This window comes from Genypterus blacodes, unplaced genomic scaffold (assembly GCF_046128005.1).
Source record: "Genypterus blacodes isolate CSIRO-AG114 ecotype Tasmania unplaced genomic scaffold, CSIRO-AGI_Gbla_v1 ptg000032l_1, whole genome shotgun sequence".
NCBI lineage: Eukaryota > Metazoa > Chordata > Actinopteri > Ophidiiformes > Ophidiidae > Genypterus > Genypterus blacodes.
Genome location: NW_027466845.1, coordinates 3,842,733 through 3,858,159, shown reverse-complemented (window position 1 = coordinate 3,858,159; position 15,427 = coordinate 3,842,733). Strand labels below are relative to the sequence as shown.

Here is a 15,427-nt window from a genome sequence, read left to right as displayed (position 1 = left end):
GCCTGAGTGGCCTCAGGACGACAACCAAAGGTAAAATGTAAAGTGTGGAGTAAAAGCCTCACTTCCTGTTTGTTGTCTTTGCCTCAGTTTAGGTTCTTAGGCTTCATGAGGACGTGTCAGGAAAATAAGCTACCAATATTTCAACAGAACAAATGACAATTTTGTTGATCACAATAAAAATGATAAATACAATTTTTAGCCACCATTCTAATTACTAAAGGTCAGACTTAAGACAGAGTGATGAAATGGTTTGATCAAACTTTCTGAGAGTGGATGAGTTTGCAGGTTTTCAGTCCCTTTGATTGAGTCCAGTCAGCAGAGAAGCAGATGAAGTGAGTTCCAGAGGAATTAATGCACGTGTTTGCAATAACAGAGTCTCCAACTGGTCCAGAAAGCAGCTGCAAGAATTTTAATCTGCACATCTCGCCATCTTCTAGGCTCTCTTTGCGCTGCCAGCCTCTTTACTAAATGACTTAAGAATACTTTGAAGTGTTATTGAAGCACTCAATCGTCTAGCTCTAGCACCTTTATATAAATCTCAGAGTGTCTCTATGCAACTCACTCTCACTCTCAGCTCATATGACAGTTGAAAACATACTAAACATTAAATTATTTATATTCACGTTTTCCTCACTGATTTCAGTTCACATTAACAATACTTGGCACTTCTAGTTTGTCCTTTTATTTTTATTTGATTCCATTTTCACGTGCCTTAATCGTGTGTGTGTGTGTGTGTGTGTGGGCGCGCGTGCGTGTGTGTGGGCGCGCGCTGGTGTGACGGCGCCGTGACGCAGGTTCGCCCTCCATCACTCACTGACACCAAACACCACCTAGAACCACAGCGAGCCTCCAGCATTCATGGAAATATGTAGCTAACTCATAACAGCAAGCATATCCGGGAAAAAGGGAGGTTTGGAGGGGACCGGTGAGTGAAAATCCACCATTTCATCTCAATAAATCACTGCCACCGCGTCCGTTGCTTATCTAGCTGCTCCAGCGTTAGCACACGAGCTAACACTAGCCTAGCCAAGATGACGACGGCAGCGATGGCGGACGGTGCCCGTTATATCCAGCTGCGGAAAGTCACTGCACTGATTTCACTCTGAGTTAACGGTGGTTGCGGTGTTTTTGTTGTGTCAATAACCATCTAACATCATACAGGGAGTGGCCATGAGCTCCTGACTCGGCAGAAATGAAGGTTATACGAAAAGGAAAAAGGTCGTGTTGGCAAATGGAAGGTGAATCTGCGGAAGTGCGTTTCGCAGTAGTTGGAGAAATCCAGCTTTGACGGTAGCCCCCGTAGTTGCGACGTTGAAGGACTAAAAAGAAACAGACTTTGGTTTGCATGTCGACGTAAACGCTTGATTCTGTCCGTATGTCAAGTTTAGTCGTTGTATTGACTTTTACGTCACTCAACGCGTTACATTGTATCGTATCCAATTAGTCCGGAACATGTTCTGTAATATGTTCGGTGTAAACTATGACATTTACACCGTGATATTGACATGCTAGCTACGTAGCTAACGATATGTATGTCTCTCTTCCCCACCAGAGCAGTTGTATGGGACGTTACCATGGGAGGCCATGATGATGATCACATGTCATATGTAGTAAATAAACAAAAGCAAGAGGATGAGTTGAAGAACAAGCTGAATGACAGCAGCCACTGGGGCGACCAGGAGCCTTCGGGCAACAATGCCAAATGGGTGAAGGAAGGCCAGAACCAGCTGCGCAAAGTAGCCGAGAACCATCAGGATCAGGACCACAACTGCAATATCAGCCAGAATGGGAATAAGGATGATTTCTCCCTTCAGCACACTACTCAGGAAGAACAGCAGCAGGGAAATGAGGAGCAGACAAAGTCCCCCAAAACAGCACTGACTCCTGGCATCAGTCGGGAGGAATCCAAGATCACCCTGAAGGAGCCACTGCTCATTGACACTCTGGAGTCGACAGAGGAGAAAGACAAAGAGCGAGAGGAGGAGGATAAAGAGAAGGAGGAGAAATCAGAGGGAGAGGAAGAGACATCAGGTGCTACTGAAGTAGAGGAAGTGGCAGACGAGTCCAGCCATGTGGAGTCTGAGGGAGAGGGCAGCGTGGGGGGGAGGAACGCCTGCCTCCTTTTCTCAAACATGAACGGGTCACCAAGTGAGGAGGAGACCAGCTGGCCTGCAGTGTCTCAGGACAACACAGCAGATGCGACTCCAAATGGCAACAGAGGTAAGACAACAACTGAGGTCTAAAGGCCAAGCAAGCATTCCCACATCTTTATCTGAAATAACATCAGGGAACCATAAAAGCAGCACAAATTCCAATGCTTTCAAGTTTCCTGCAAGTATTTGCCAGTGACACAGATTTACACTGGTCATGATCCTTGATATACATTGATAAGACCCTGTAATCACCCCTATGTTTACATTCTACTATGCTGGAGTGTAGATGGTATAGACTCAACAAGGTCTGTGCTCTCAGAACTTCCTGTAGCTCCAGATTAATGAAACGGCAGGAAGTCATCACTCCTTAAGTGATGACTTCCTGGAGTTCCAGAGTGAGATGGGCGCAGTAATGGCTCGGCTCTGGGCCCAGAAGAAGAAACAATCATGCGGTATCATCAGCAATTTGACAGAACCAATAAGAATTTATGCAGCTGTCAATGTTTGTCAAGAAGAAGAAATTAAACTGGTGTTCTGGTGAACATCTGTGTATGTAAGGATGTGTAATGACCACAGTAGTGTTTTAACCATGTTATTGTCTAATGTTCATTTCCTCCATGGCTTTGGATTATTCCTCAACCAGAACTAGAGGATCATCGTCTTCCTTTGCTCTGTCGTTGTGTCTCAGATTCCTTTTGGGACTCTAGTGCTTTTGAGACGGACACAGACCTTCCTTCAGGCTGGATGAGGGTGCGGGACACATCAGGCACGTACTACTGGCACATCCCCACAGGCACCACCCAGTGGGAGCCTCCTTCCCCTCTGGGTAAAGTCAGCGACTCCATGATGTCGTCCAGCATGTCCCTGGAGACGACGCCCTGCGAGGAGCCCGAGGTGAGCTCACAGGCCAACACACCCTCGGCTGGGATAGAAACGCTGACACACGAGCCTGAAGGCCGTAACGTCTCTCTGTCTCTGTTACGCTTTCTCAGGAATCTTGGACGTATCTCTCCAACCCAGATGAGGAAGTGTGTGATGGGGAACTGTGGAAGGTAATTTCAGAATCATAGAAAACCTTTTTATTGTGCATTAGTTCTTGAAAGTATCTGTTTTGGTCTCGGTCTATACTTTTTATTATGGAGCATTAAAGAGAATATACAGGCTCTATTACTTTTCAGCACTTTTTATGTTACAATATAACAATTGATATAGCTTTATAGTAGAGACAGAATTGATGTTGGAAATTAGCTTTTCTTAGAAAACAAGTAAATAGATAAATAAACGTTTGTCTAATGATCTGGATGACCCTCTAGTTAATGACCCTCTAGTTAATAGATGTCCAGCCCTTCACCTCTCCCTCCTCATTACTGTACAGGCCCGGTGCAGGGTAAATGTCACGGCTAAGTCAATTATGAACATTCTGACCCCTGTGGGTTCACTGAGTAATTAGAGAAATGTCTGAGTCCCATTGAAGCCTGAAACATGTACGAGCACCACCGGGCAATTAAGATCATTAACATCCTGAGCTGGAGCTAACTTTGATTGTTCCTGTTTGTCGCCGCCTGTGTGCCCTTCAGGAGGAGGCAGAGGTCGCGTCTGATCAAAGCCTGAAGGAGTTTGAAGGGGCGACTCTTCGCTACGCATCCATCAACCTGAAGTAGGTGGCGGAGGAGAGAAGGAAATGTTTGGTTTTTGCATTGCACCACCTATACTAAGATTCAAAACTTATCCAAATGTGCTACATGACATTTTTGTATTGAAACAAAAATGAATGAAGTTGTCTTGACAAGTTGTGTTCCTTCATACTCATACACATTCTTACAAACTTGTTTGACAAAAATTCATTAATTGCAGCTAAATTTCTATGACGCATGCGAAGAATTTTTACATATATGTATGATATATATGTTTGTCTTTTGTCATTGCAGCTACAATTGTTCCCAGTCCGAGGAGGAAGAGAAACTGCCTCCACTCTGCTCTGACTTAGAGGCAAAGGTGACTCAACGTTTCCTTTCTGCAAATCTTTCACATCTTGGGAATGAGATTCATGTAGATTTTGAGACACAGATTATACTTTGTTGTCAAACTCGTATGACGTGTTTGCTTGAGAGATGACCCCATTACAAAACATGTAGAAATGTAATTTTGTATGAAAGAAATATGGTAAAACAGGATAAAGTTGAGAATAAGGTGCAGTTAAGCGAGTGGGATTCCTCCCTGTGAGGGTCCCTGTGTCCTGTGCTGATCTCTGTCCTGTGTGTCCTGTCAGTGCTTTGCTGTTCGCTCGCTGGGCTGGGTGGAGATGTCTGAGGAGGACATGGCACCAGGGAAGAGCAGCGTGGCTGTCAACAACTGCATCAGGCAGCTCTCCTACCACAAACACAACCTTCATGACACCGCTGGCATCTGGGGAGAGGTGAGGTCACTGATCCAACTCAACATCAGAGGACCTTTATCATAAAGAAGGATTATAACATAGCAGGAAGCTGTTGGCCTCATGGTGGTTTGGCAGCCAGCAAACCATCTAATGTGTTGTAACAATGGAAGATACTGTAGTCAATCCTCACAAATGTGCTTCATGCTTGATAAACGCTGAAGGTAAATCTGGCATTGTGGTCATTAATGGTATCAGTTGTACTCATGCGGTTGTCTGAGCAGTGAAAATAGACAAACAAGTTTAGAATAGATGTAGAGTGCTTTAAGAGGTGTGAACCAAACACAATATGAGCTGTGTGATTAACGTAATGGTGTGTGTGTTCCGACAGGGTAAGGACATGCTGATGGTCCTGGAGAACGACACCATGAACCTGATAGACCCGCTGGGCCAGACGCTGCTCCACGCTCAGCCCATCGGCAGCATCCGCGTGTGGGGCGTAGGCCGAGACAACGGCAGGTCAGTGTGCACACGGCCCGACGCCAGACTGCCCCGAACCCCACACACTTTATGGGCCCAGCTCCTAATTAACTTAAAAGAAAAAAGGGCTTCACCCGCTGCAAAACAACGTCCTTCACTCCAGGCCAGACGCACTTCCTGCATCAATGTGACTTTTACGACGTAGAACATTGGTCATTAGCACGTGTTTGACTCGGGCGCTGTGTCTCTGTCCTGACCCCTCGTCTCAAACTTAACAATGTTCCTCTGTGATACCGTCGACTTTGCATTCAGCCGTTGATTTCTCCTAGTATGAAGCGGTCCAGTGTAGTCTCTCTCTGGTGATCTGCTGCCCTCTGCTGGATTGTGATCAGTATTGCACAGCGTCCTTCACAGCCCCTGACTTGCTTTTCATGCAGCTCTGAATTCTAACATCTGTGTTCTTCTCTCCATGCTGCACTTTCCACCGTGAACAGGGAAAGGTATACTTTCATTATCCTAGAGGTTCCTTCAGTGTTTGTGCTTGCTGTCGTTCCTTTTGTACGTGTGTGTGTGTGTGTTGTGTTTGTGTGTGTGTCATTGTGTGCTTGTAAGTATATATTTCTACAAACTGGCGTCCACTTTCATGCTGTTATTTATGTTTCAATCCCTGTATTTTGCCGTTTCCGTCTCCGTTCCCTTGCAGAGATTTTGCCTACGTGGCCCGAGACAACCTGACCCAGGTCCTGAAGTGTCACGTGTTCCGCTGCGACTCGCCTGCCAAGAACATCGCCACCAGCCTGCATGAAATGTGCTCAAAGGTCGTCCCTTATTGTTTTGTTTCATTAGTTACACCTCCGTTCATATGGAGTGACGACACTGACTTTTCCCCATGTGTTCCTCACTCGCTGTGACTTCAGATCATGATGGAGAGGAAGGCGTCCAAGCATGGGTTCAGCTCTGACCTGGGGAGGTCTCTGGTCCCTGTAGAAGGTACAGCAACACCTACACACACCTTACATGTGTCTGTTGTTTCATTGTCTGTATTATGAGATGTGAGTAAACAAGAGGACTCAACGGTGATGTTTTCTTTGAACCAGAGTTTCCTGCTCCGAAGAATGAACTCTTCCAACACTTCAATGTCTATTACCTTGGAGGTGAAGCTGTGGCCAAGCCAGTCGGTAAGAAAACTCCTACAATAGGTTTGAACGCAACACCAATAAACTCCTAATGCTTCAAATTACTGTTGAGGGGATTTGGCCCTGGACAGTCTGAGGTTAATGCGTGTGTGTGTGTGTGTGTGTGTGTGTGTGTGTGTGTGTGTGTGTGTGTGTGTGTGTGTGTGTGTGTGTGTGTGTGTGTGTGTGTGTGTGTGTGTGTGTGTGTGTGTGTGTGTGTGTGTGTGTGTGTGTGTGTGTGTGCGTGTCGCAGGTATGGATATAATCAATGATACGCTGGAGGCTGCAGTGATTAACAAAGACAGGAACGAGTGGACTCCCGTCTCTGTGAATGTCGCTCCAGCTACTCTCACTATACTCGCAAAACAGGTAACCCGTGATGACAGACCGGACGTGACACAGCGATCTTTACATATACGTTATAGGACTTAAGCATGTGTAACTGAAAATGTCTCAAACTTCCTCTGAACCCCTCCCTGTGTGTTGTTGTCCCTGCAGAGTGAGGAGGTTCTGTCAGAGTGCAGGGTGCGTTTCCTGTCCTTCATGGGCGTGGGGAAGGACGTCCACACGTTTGCGTTCATCATGGCCGAGGGCCCCCAGGATTTCACCTGCCACATGTTCTGGTGTGAACCCAACGCTGCTAGTCTGAGTGAGGCTGTGCAGGCGGCCTGCATGGTGAGTCAGACTCCAGAGAGACGCTCCTCTGACGTGATCGAGTCAGGATCTAGCATCTCTAACTAACTGCCCTCGTTTCCCCTCCCCAGCTCCGCTACCAGAAGTGTCTGGACGCCCGCCCACCCGGCCTCGCCTCCTGCCTGCCCACTCCCCCCGCCGACTCTGTGGCTCGACGGGTCAAGAAGGGGGTCCAGAGCCTGCTGGGCAGCTTCAAGAGCTACAGGTCAGGCTCCCAGTCGCCCTGAGGAGGAGCGAGGAGGAGCCGGCGTCTCTCCTCTCCTCTCCTCTCACTCCACACCTCCTCTCACCCCTCTGCTCACTGTTTCGCCTTATAACTTTCTCACTTTGTGTGTTCACTAGAGGAGTGTGTGTGTGTGTGCAGAGTTGTTTGTGGGGGGGAAACGTGTGACTGTAAAGATTGCTTTTATCTTCGTCTTTTTACTTTATACATCGATTTTAAACTCTCCAATCCAAACGGATGAAGCCCGGCGCCTATATGTTCGTCTCTGCCGGGACTCTCTCTGCGAGTCTTAACTATTTTTGTGTTTTAACAGAAACAACGCTACGAATGTCGATGATGGATGTAATATATTTTACAAGCAGAAACGTAGAAACTCTCCTGAAAATAGACGTCGCTAGATTCCCTCTGAGAATTTGCTGCCGCCGCCTCTTCAGTGCAATTATACTCCAACGTTCCTTCACTGTACTGGGACGCTCTTCTATCGTCTGAGCAATCGTGGAATCTGTCAGGTGGTTGATCGCCGCAAAACCACGCGACTCTGCCAACGTGTACGTTTATAACACAAGTGTGTCCGCGCCAAAAGAAGAAGAAACTGCCACGAAGTCGCGTCCCCGGCCCTCTCAAACCTCGTCGTGCTTCGGTCTTCCAAAGAATCGTGCGATGGTGCGTCACAAAGTGAGCGACCGCCCGTCAGAGCGGCGCGGCGTCCCATACATCCTGCATGAACGTTTGCAAGTTCAGTGCTCGTGTGCAATAATCAGATGTTCCTGTGCGGTGCGGTGATAAAATGGCTGTCGGGGCGCCACGTGATTATTTATTCGCCTTAATGAGGGTATCTGGTTAGAGCGGAACACCGCCGTGATTAATAACAGTAATAACACACACTCTGGGTTTCCATCCGAGTGACTTAAACACACACAGCCATTTGCCACCGACCACCACCACTGAATCGTACTGTAGACGCTCACAACAAGCTGCATGTTTTTGATAGCTTAGACTTATCGCTGCTCGCGGCGGCTTAGTGCTTAAGGCCCATTAATGTGTCCTAGTAGATGCTGTGTGTGTGTGCTTGTGTGCGGTTGGGGGCGGGGGGGCGGGGGGGGAGGCTGGAGTCCACGTGTCGTTTGGTGTTTCATAGGCATGTCGCCCTGCTTAGTGTCGGTGTTCATCACCAGCTCGTAGAGAGTTAGCTAGACTTCCCCCGTAGACTGAAAAGACGAGCGCAGGTTAACGTCTCTGTGTGTCTCCATTTTGCGTGTGTGTGGGAAATCTAGAGGATATTTTCCAGTGGTTTACATATCTCCTCTTTTGTTTCTCCTTTTCTGTCCCCACGTGTCCCTCTGGCTGCTCCAGGTGACGTGTGGCGTCTTTGGTTTGCACTCAAACGTAAACAACTAAGAGACTTCTCAGATTAGCTCCTTTGATTTACTTCTTTTTTTAAATATAATTTTTATGCAGAATGAGTTAGACGACATAGTTTCTTTATGTGTGTCAGTGATTGATATGTAGCACAAAATAATATTCCTCTGTAACATTAAAGACGCAGTTTGTAAGAGTTTGGGTGATAAGACTACAAAATACTTATGAAACGAGTTTACACACATGTTTACTTAGCTCAAACACATGATAACACTGAAGCCACGCCTCCGGGAGGGGCCTAACATCACACTAAGACAAACAGCTCGACGCTCCATCGCCTGTTTGTCCGATCCGAGTCTCGTCCTCGGCTTCCCGGTTGACTTTTTGACTGAACTCTAAATCTCTTACCAACTGCCTCTTCCCTTTCCTAACATATAAACACTAATGGATCTAGACTTACATTGAATCTTAGCTCCGCCTAGTCACTTGTGTGTCACCTGAGATTCTCTCATGAGTTTGCTGTGTCGACACTAAAGCCAGACCAGTTCAAGAAACATTAGCAGATTAATTTATTTCTGTTCATGTAAATTAGGTGTATAAAAATGTATGTATATAAAAGTCACTGCACAATAAATGTGAACATATCATAATAGCTCATCTTGTTGTGTTTTAACCCCTTAATGGCTCGCTGATATAGAGGCATTGTGTGTTTTGGTGAAGAGGCTGGATTCTAAAGGAAAACCTCTCCTTTGATTTTCTGCTATGGAAGCGTTTCCCCCATTTTCTATCTTTATCCGTCATTCCCAGCCTTTCCATTAAAATGTAAAAGAAGCCACACATCCTATCTGCTGCTTTGCATATGTATTCAACCTGCTGACGCTGGTCTTACCGGGCGTATAGTCACACCAGCGCCGCGGCGTTGCTGCCCCCACCTGGTGAAGTTCAAACACGCGGGCCGGCCCTTGGATATTGTTTCTTTAAGAGATGCCTTTGGAGATGAAAGGTACACATCAAGTGGTTACCACAGCAGCTGTGGACTGGTAATAATGGGCTCCATGCAGGGAACGGGAATATCGAGATGTGCCCTGCCAGCAGGATCCCAAAGCAGCCGCACAGATCAAGGCTCCGGCTGTAATCGCTTCCTTTTGAAGAGAGAAGGAGAGAGAGAGGGAGAGAGACAGAGGGAGAGAGAGACACCCCTGTGTTAGACAACACATTGACTTCTGATTGCACAGATGAAACACATCACGACGGTTGAACATGGAGCTCCACTGCCCAGAGTGAATCCCTAATCAATTCCCACCATCAATGAAAGATTGATATTCACATTTCGTACGTATCTGTAAAATGCTCTCTCCTCTCCTCCTCTTGTCTCGTAGCGATGTTCCATCCTCGCAAACACTCGGCTTACGCTCCGCCGGCATGTTTACATCCTCCTATACTCTAAATCCCTTTATTATCTCTATTCTGTTGCTTGTTATTTGTGTGTGTGTGTGTGTGTGTGTTTTTGAATCTTGAGGCAGGAATTATTCATTCCATATTTGCCGGGTGTCAATCACAATTTCCACAGGTCGGCTCATGGACAAACTAATCACAAATATAATTATTCCTATCACCTAATTATGCGTATGGCATTTGTTTAATGGGGATTTATTTTGAGTAATGGATGTTTAGTCTTGTGGAACGTTGCCTCTCCTCTCATCACCGAGGAGGAGGCGGAGGCGTCTATCTCTCCTCGGCTGGGCTCTTCAATCTAATCGCCAATCTACAGTAGAACAGGCAGGATGAAAGGAGCGGCGGCCGACTTCATCTTAAACCTGGTATCAAGGTTTGAGGGGGATGATGGAAATCCCTGTAGGGCCCGGAGCCTTTTCCTCCTGATTCATATTGCAGGAACGCCGCTCTCTCTCTCCCTCGGATCCTTTGAAACCTTTATTTCTACTTATCTATTACAGTTTCTCCTATTTTTGTGAGTTTTCTCTTCTCTCCCATTCCTGGTTTCTTGCCCAAATCTCCGCTTCTCAGTAATCAAGGGAAGACGCAGCCCAGCTCCGAGCTTTAGTCAAGGCGGCGGGGAGAGAAAAAAAAGCAAAAGTTGGATGAAGAACAAAGGCGGTGCAGAGGAGAAGATGTTGTTTTAATTCCGTGGTATTACAGGGGAATGTTATGAGAAAACAATTCACGCTTTCGCCCGTGTGAAATCAGAACATGTGCTATGACAGAAGATACACAACGCATGTAAGGAGGACACAAAGGCAGCAGGACACAAATATGGCGGCAGTTTCTCTATTATGGCCCTGAGCGCTTCATTTGGGGATTAGACGCTCTAATCTCTAAAATGTTCAGTAATTCATTCCATCCCAAATAGCTGTGATTGCGTTGCCAGTGGGGAGCAGACAGCCAGCAGCCTGTTGGTGTCTGGATGATCGGGTCTGCTGTGGCCCCTCAGTCGCACGGCGGTGGGTCAGGAACAGTTCAATACACACACACACACACACAATCACAACATGATTATAAAAATGCCACAATTGCGTTAATTAAAGGTGCAGTACGTATATCCAGATATAATATTAGACTTCATTTGACATCAAATTTAATGAAGATCTCTCTCACACACACACACACACATACACACATCCTGTTGATACACTACTAAAAGGACAGTAACATCAGTGACATCAATAACAGTTAATTAGTTTCTTATGATATGAGGACTAATGCTTTATTAAATATCTAGATAGGATGTAAATGAGCCCAGTTTTCCCAGGAGGCAAATCAACATTCTTGAATACCAAACACATTTTGTTTACGTTTAAATCCACACGATAAAATGACAAATTAATGAGCAGCAAAATATAGTAGATAGAATAATTGATCGACGCCCCACAGAGCACCGTCATGAAGTAAAATAAGAGAATCTGGATCCAAATTGTTAATTTTAATCAGTTTTCCCACACAGTTTCGTTTTATTTATATTTTTTAATAACAATATCACTTTAATCGTCATTTCAATATTCAAAACAGTGCTGTGTTGTTCTGCTGGTGACCTCCTGACCCTTTTGTTCCAGGATGAACACACTCCTCTCACACACATTTAGCCTGTTCCTCCTCTCCTCTCCCCCCAACTGCCAATCAGTCACCCCTCATTAGAAAATAGTCAAATTCCATCATGGAGTAATTGCGCAGTGGAAGAATGGAGCGGCTGTCACAGAGGAAATGAACCCTCTCCGTATTTGGTCAGTGGAATCCTTCATCATGTATCTGGAGATGACAGCAGCTCACACAGGCTCATGGTTCGGGGTTTGTCAAGCTGTAATTTTCAGTGATTAAAGTTAGTGAGGAAATGACATGTCTCATTATAAACAAAGAGGGAAAGCATCCCAGATTGTTGCAGTCTTTTTTTTTGTTCCCTCAGAGATTCTGCTTTGAAGGTTTCTCATCTCATTTACAGAGAAATTACATATTTAGCATAAAATCTTCTAAAGCTCCACTTCACCTGCAGCTCTGTGTGTCTGCAGCCAAACTGAGCCCCTGTGTGCCTTGGAATATTGCTTACGGCTTTACAGGTGTTGTGAGATTACTTGAGTTGAAGTCTGAGGATGAAGATGACCACGTCTTCCCTTGTGAGCTTTTTCCAGGGACTCAAAACAATCTGACGCCCCCCCACTCAAACCCCCCCCCCCTGTGGCGTACTGCAACAAATTGCATCGTTACTTTGCAAATTTGTTCAAGCAATCAACTCAATCTCACTCGGGGAACCGATCTGACAACAGGAATGATTAGAATCCTGGGCGGCTCGCTGCTCGTCACTTGGGACCGAGATGAGAGCTGAATTACAATGAAGCCCTGAAATTGTGTGTTATTGTTACCTCGCCGTGTGTTTCCGTCCTCTCCCTTTCTCCAGCCCTCTGCGCACGCCCGCGCTTGTCCCTTTCCATTCTGTCTTTGGCAGACGTGGTAACAGGGTGTGACTTGCAGAGACAAAGCCAAAGGGTAATGGTCTTGGATGGTTGAGCTGAAATAGCTCTTGACCGATCTTTTACTGCAGTGCCCTCCCTGTCATCACCCGAGTGTAAAACCCCCTGATTTGCAAGATGAGACATGCAAGATTTGAGTGGAAGTGCGGTGCAGGATTAGAGCTCATTGGCGGTCCGAAGCAGGAATAAACGCTCCCATCATATCATATCTTTCCGTGGAATTTCAGCAAGAGACGCAGATTCACCCGAGTCCCTTCTGGTTTGGACAAAATACATTAAAATGACCTCTGGAACTGTGTTGAATTGCAGAGGGCAGAAGCAGGCAGGCGGCTCTCCAGTTGCTTTATATTTATCAGTTCCTCCTCACATGTTGCCGTGGAGAGAGGGAGCGTGGGGGGGGGGAGAAGGGTGCAGGCGGTGGAATGACCTGATGGGAGGCGAGAGGGGGAGAAGCAGGCTGTTGATTCTCATTTCACCATTCCCATCTCCCAGCAGGATTGTCTGGGACATAGATAAATACTGCCAGCACTGCGATTTATAAGCTGGGCTGCAGACACAATTTCACCCATTTACCTGACTGACTCAAAAGTCCAACAACGCCGGACTGGCCTGCATACAGAGTGCAGTGATTTCAGCTCTCTTGGCCTTTCTTCTCCCCCCACATCCTGCTTCTCTCCCTGCTTCTCTCTTGTCAATGCAGCAGGAGGAGGGCGAGGATGAAGAGGGTCAATCTCCAGCCCGGTCAAGCCTCCACTCACTGTTCTTTAGTTCCGGTCGAGCGTTTGGATCTCTGCGTTTCCACTATCGGTGTTTCTGAGTGAGGTTTCTCTGAATCACTACCTGTGCTGTAGTCTCGCTGTATAAACTCCAATTATACTTTGATTAAGGCAATAAACAATTTTCTCAAACGTCCATAATTACATTGCAACTGGCGTAAAATTGACGTCGCCCCATTCCTCCCGGTAACAAACCTGGGATATCTGATTGTTAATCGATCTACTCAGGGATGCAAGCAATCGATTGCTTTCTACTTGGAGTAAGCACAATCCACATTTCCTCACCTGCAGCAGAGAGGGATTACTGGGCCGCCCCGGGGATGTGTGTGTGTGTTGTGTGTGTGTGTGTGGTGGGGGCTGGCTGGGGTGAGGGGTGCACTATCATCAACCTGACGCGTGATGATAGTGTCACTAATTGACAGAGTGACTGCTCTCTTTAGCTCCGTGTGTCCGATGCCCCAGCAGCTCCGCTTCTTTCTTCTTCTTGGATTGTAAAACACTTTATAGGACCGTAACGTTAAATCATGCTTTATGAAGACTCCAAAAACTTGTTTTCCAACCCCCGAGCTGTCGGAATGCTGTCCGGTGAGTCATATAACATCCGCCTCCCTCCCTTCAGATAAGATAAGCAGCTCTGTGGCCAAACTGTTGATTTTGGGGACTGGATCTTGAACCATTTTGCTCTTTAAAATCCTAAAATTACATGTTTTTACACCTTTAGCTTTCTCTCCCGTGAGCCGGCTCTCTTTAGGACCTGGAGGCTCTTCACCCTCTAACAGTAACACAGTGATTCAGAGTTACACTTAGTTTGGATCATGTTGGCTTCAGCTGACTGGCAACAACTGAATTCTATTAATATCACCCATGTGTATATTTTACTTCATGTTTCTGCGTTAATCACAGTACAGATGCGTGTGTGTGTGTGTGTGTGTGTGTGTGTGTGTGTGTGTGTGTGTGAGTGTGTAAACGGAGTAAGATTGACTTCAGTTTTTCGCTCAAGTCATTTTCCTCACATTGATTTCTGATTGAAGTGACATTTCTTTGCGATCACTCTAATAATTGATCTCACTTTCTATCTAATCCCTTTTTTTTTCCACACACACACACACACACACACACACACACACACACAAACACACACACACACATTATGTATTATTATGGGATGGGATCTTTTCTGTCCCCTCCTGTACCTTTGCTTTCTGTTTGTGTGTGTGTGTGTGTGTGTGTGTGTGTGTGTGTGTGTGTGTGTGTGTGTGTACAGTTTGCATGAAGGTCAAGTTACCCACACACTGCTTCCATACATCACTGCGGCCTGTCCGGCTGCCCTTAGCTACAGCCTTCACATCACACTCTCTCCTCTCTCCTCTCTCTATCTCTACATCTCTGAATGCACTCTGACTGTTTTTTATGATATTTATTGATTACTGAATGGATTGGACCTGGATGCGTCATGGGGACTAGCTTGTGTATCTATTTTGAACAGCAAGGCCTCAGTCTGCACTATGTTAAACACTCATCACTCCTTATAGGGGCTGTAAATATCAGCTACAGGCAGAAACCCATCACCATCTGTATGTGTCACACTACAAATCACTTTAAACTTAGACTTAACACACTTCAATAATAGAAAGCCAGGAAAAAACTATTTTAAATACAACCTACAAAAAAATATGTAATCTAAACCTCTCTCATATCTCATTCAGATCTCTTATTTGCTGTATTTATATTTTATTTATTAAGAGATTTGGATCTCAGTGTTACCTTCTGTTTAAATAAAGGATTGACTGAATGAATAAATAATGTACTTCAACCCTGTTCCATAAAGCACAACGGATTACATGCATTTAAATACATAAATTGATTCTGGAGACAAAGTTTGACACGAAACCCCTGGCAGCAGCCGAGGTCGTAAATAGGATTTTGTGTGCACTCAGGGCTATTTTGTTTCCAGTAATATTAAATACCACTGGCTTTCCTCCCCATACTCATTCAAAGTCAAATTACTCTTTCAAGGCCTGCCAGTAATATGGGTTAATTGTTCTGGATGGCTGGATCACTTCCAAGCAGTTCATCCAATTTCCATTTAAATTGAGCTATCGGAGCGTGACATGGGTGACGCCTGGCTCGGCGCCGTCGCAGGCAGGCGGGCGGGCGGTGCGGCGCAGACGGGCGACTCCTGGCTTATATGCAGAGAAACCTGTTTACAGGTCACAC

At 45.9% G+C, this 15,427-nt stretch overlaps 1 protein-coding gene across 2 annotated transcripts; it reads left to right on the top strand.

Moving 5' to 3' along the window:
- Positions 1–775: 775 nt before the first annotated feature.
- apbb1 (amyloid beta (A4) precursor protein-binding, family B, member 1 (Fe65)) lies at positions 776–9,109 on the top strand. 2 transcript variants are annotated; one of them, XM_076146069.1, is made up of 14 exons: positions 776–925; positions 1,558–2,220; positions 2,842–3,047; positions 3,146–3,205; positions 3,731–3,810; positions 4,082–4,148; positions 4,423–4,569; positions 4,919–5,046; positions 5,711–5,825; positions 5,925–5,997; positions 6,105–6,185; positions 6,436–6,551; positions 6,681–6,857; positions 6,947–9,109. In XM_076146069.1, exons 2-14 carry the CDS (start codon positions 1,575–1,577, stop codon positions 7,100–7,102), a joined length of 2,052 nt encoding a protein of 683 aa, XP_076002184.1. In that variant the 5' UTR covers positions 776–925; positions 1,558–1,574; the 3' UTR covers positions 7,103–9,109. The 2 variants fall into 2 exon arrangements, with proteins under 2 accessions (XP_076002184.1, XP_076002183.1); XM_076146068.1 differs by having other exon boundaries at positions 1,553–2,220.
- Positions 9,110–15,427: the final 6,318 nt, after the last annotated feature.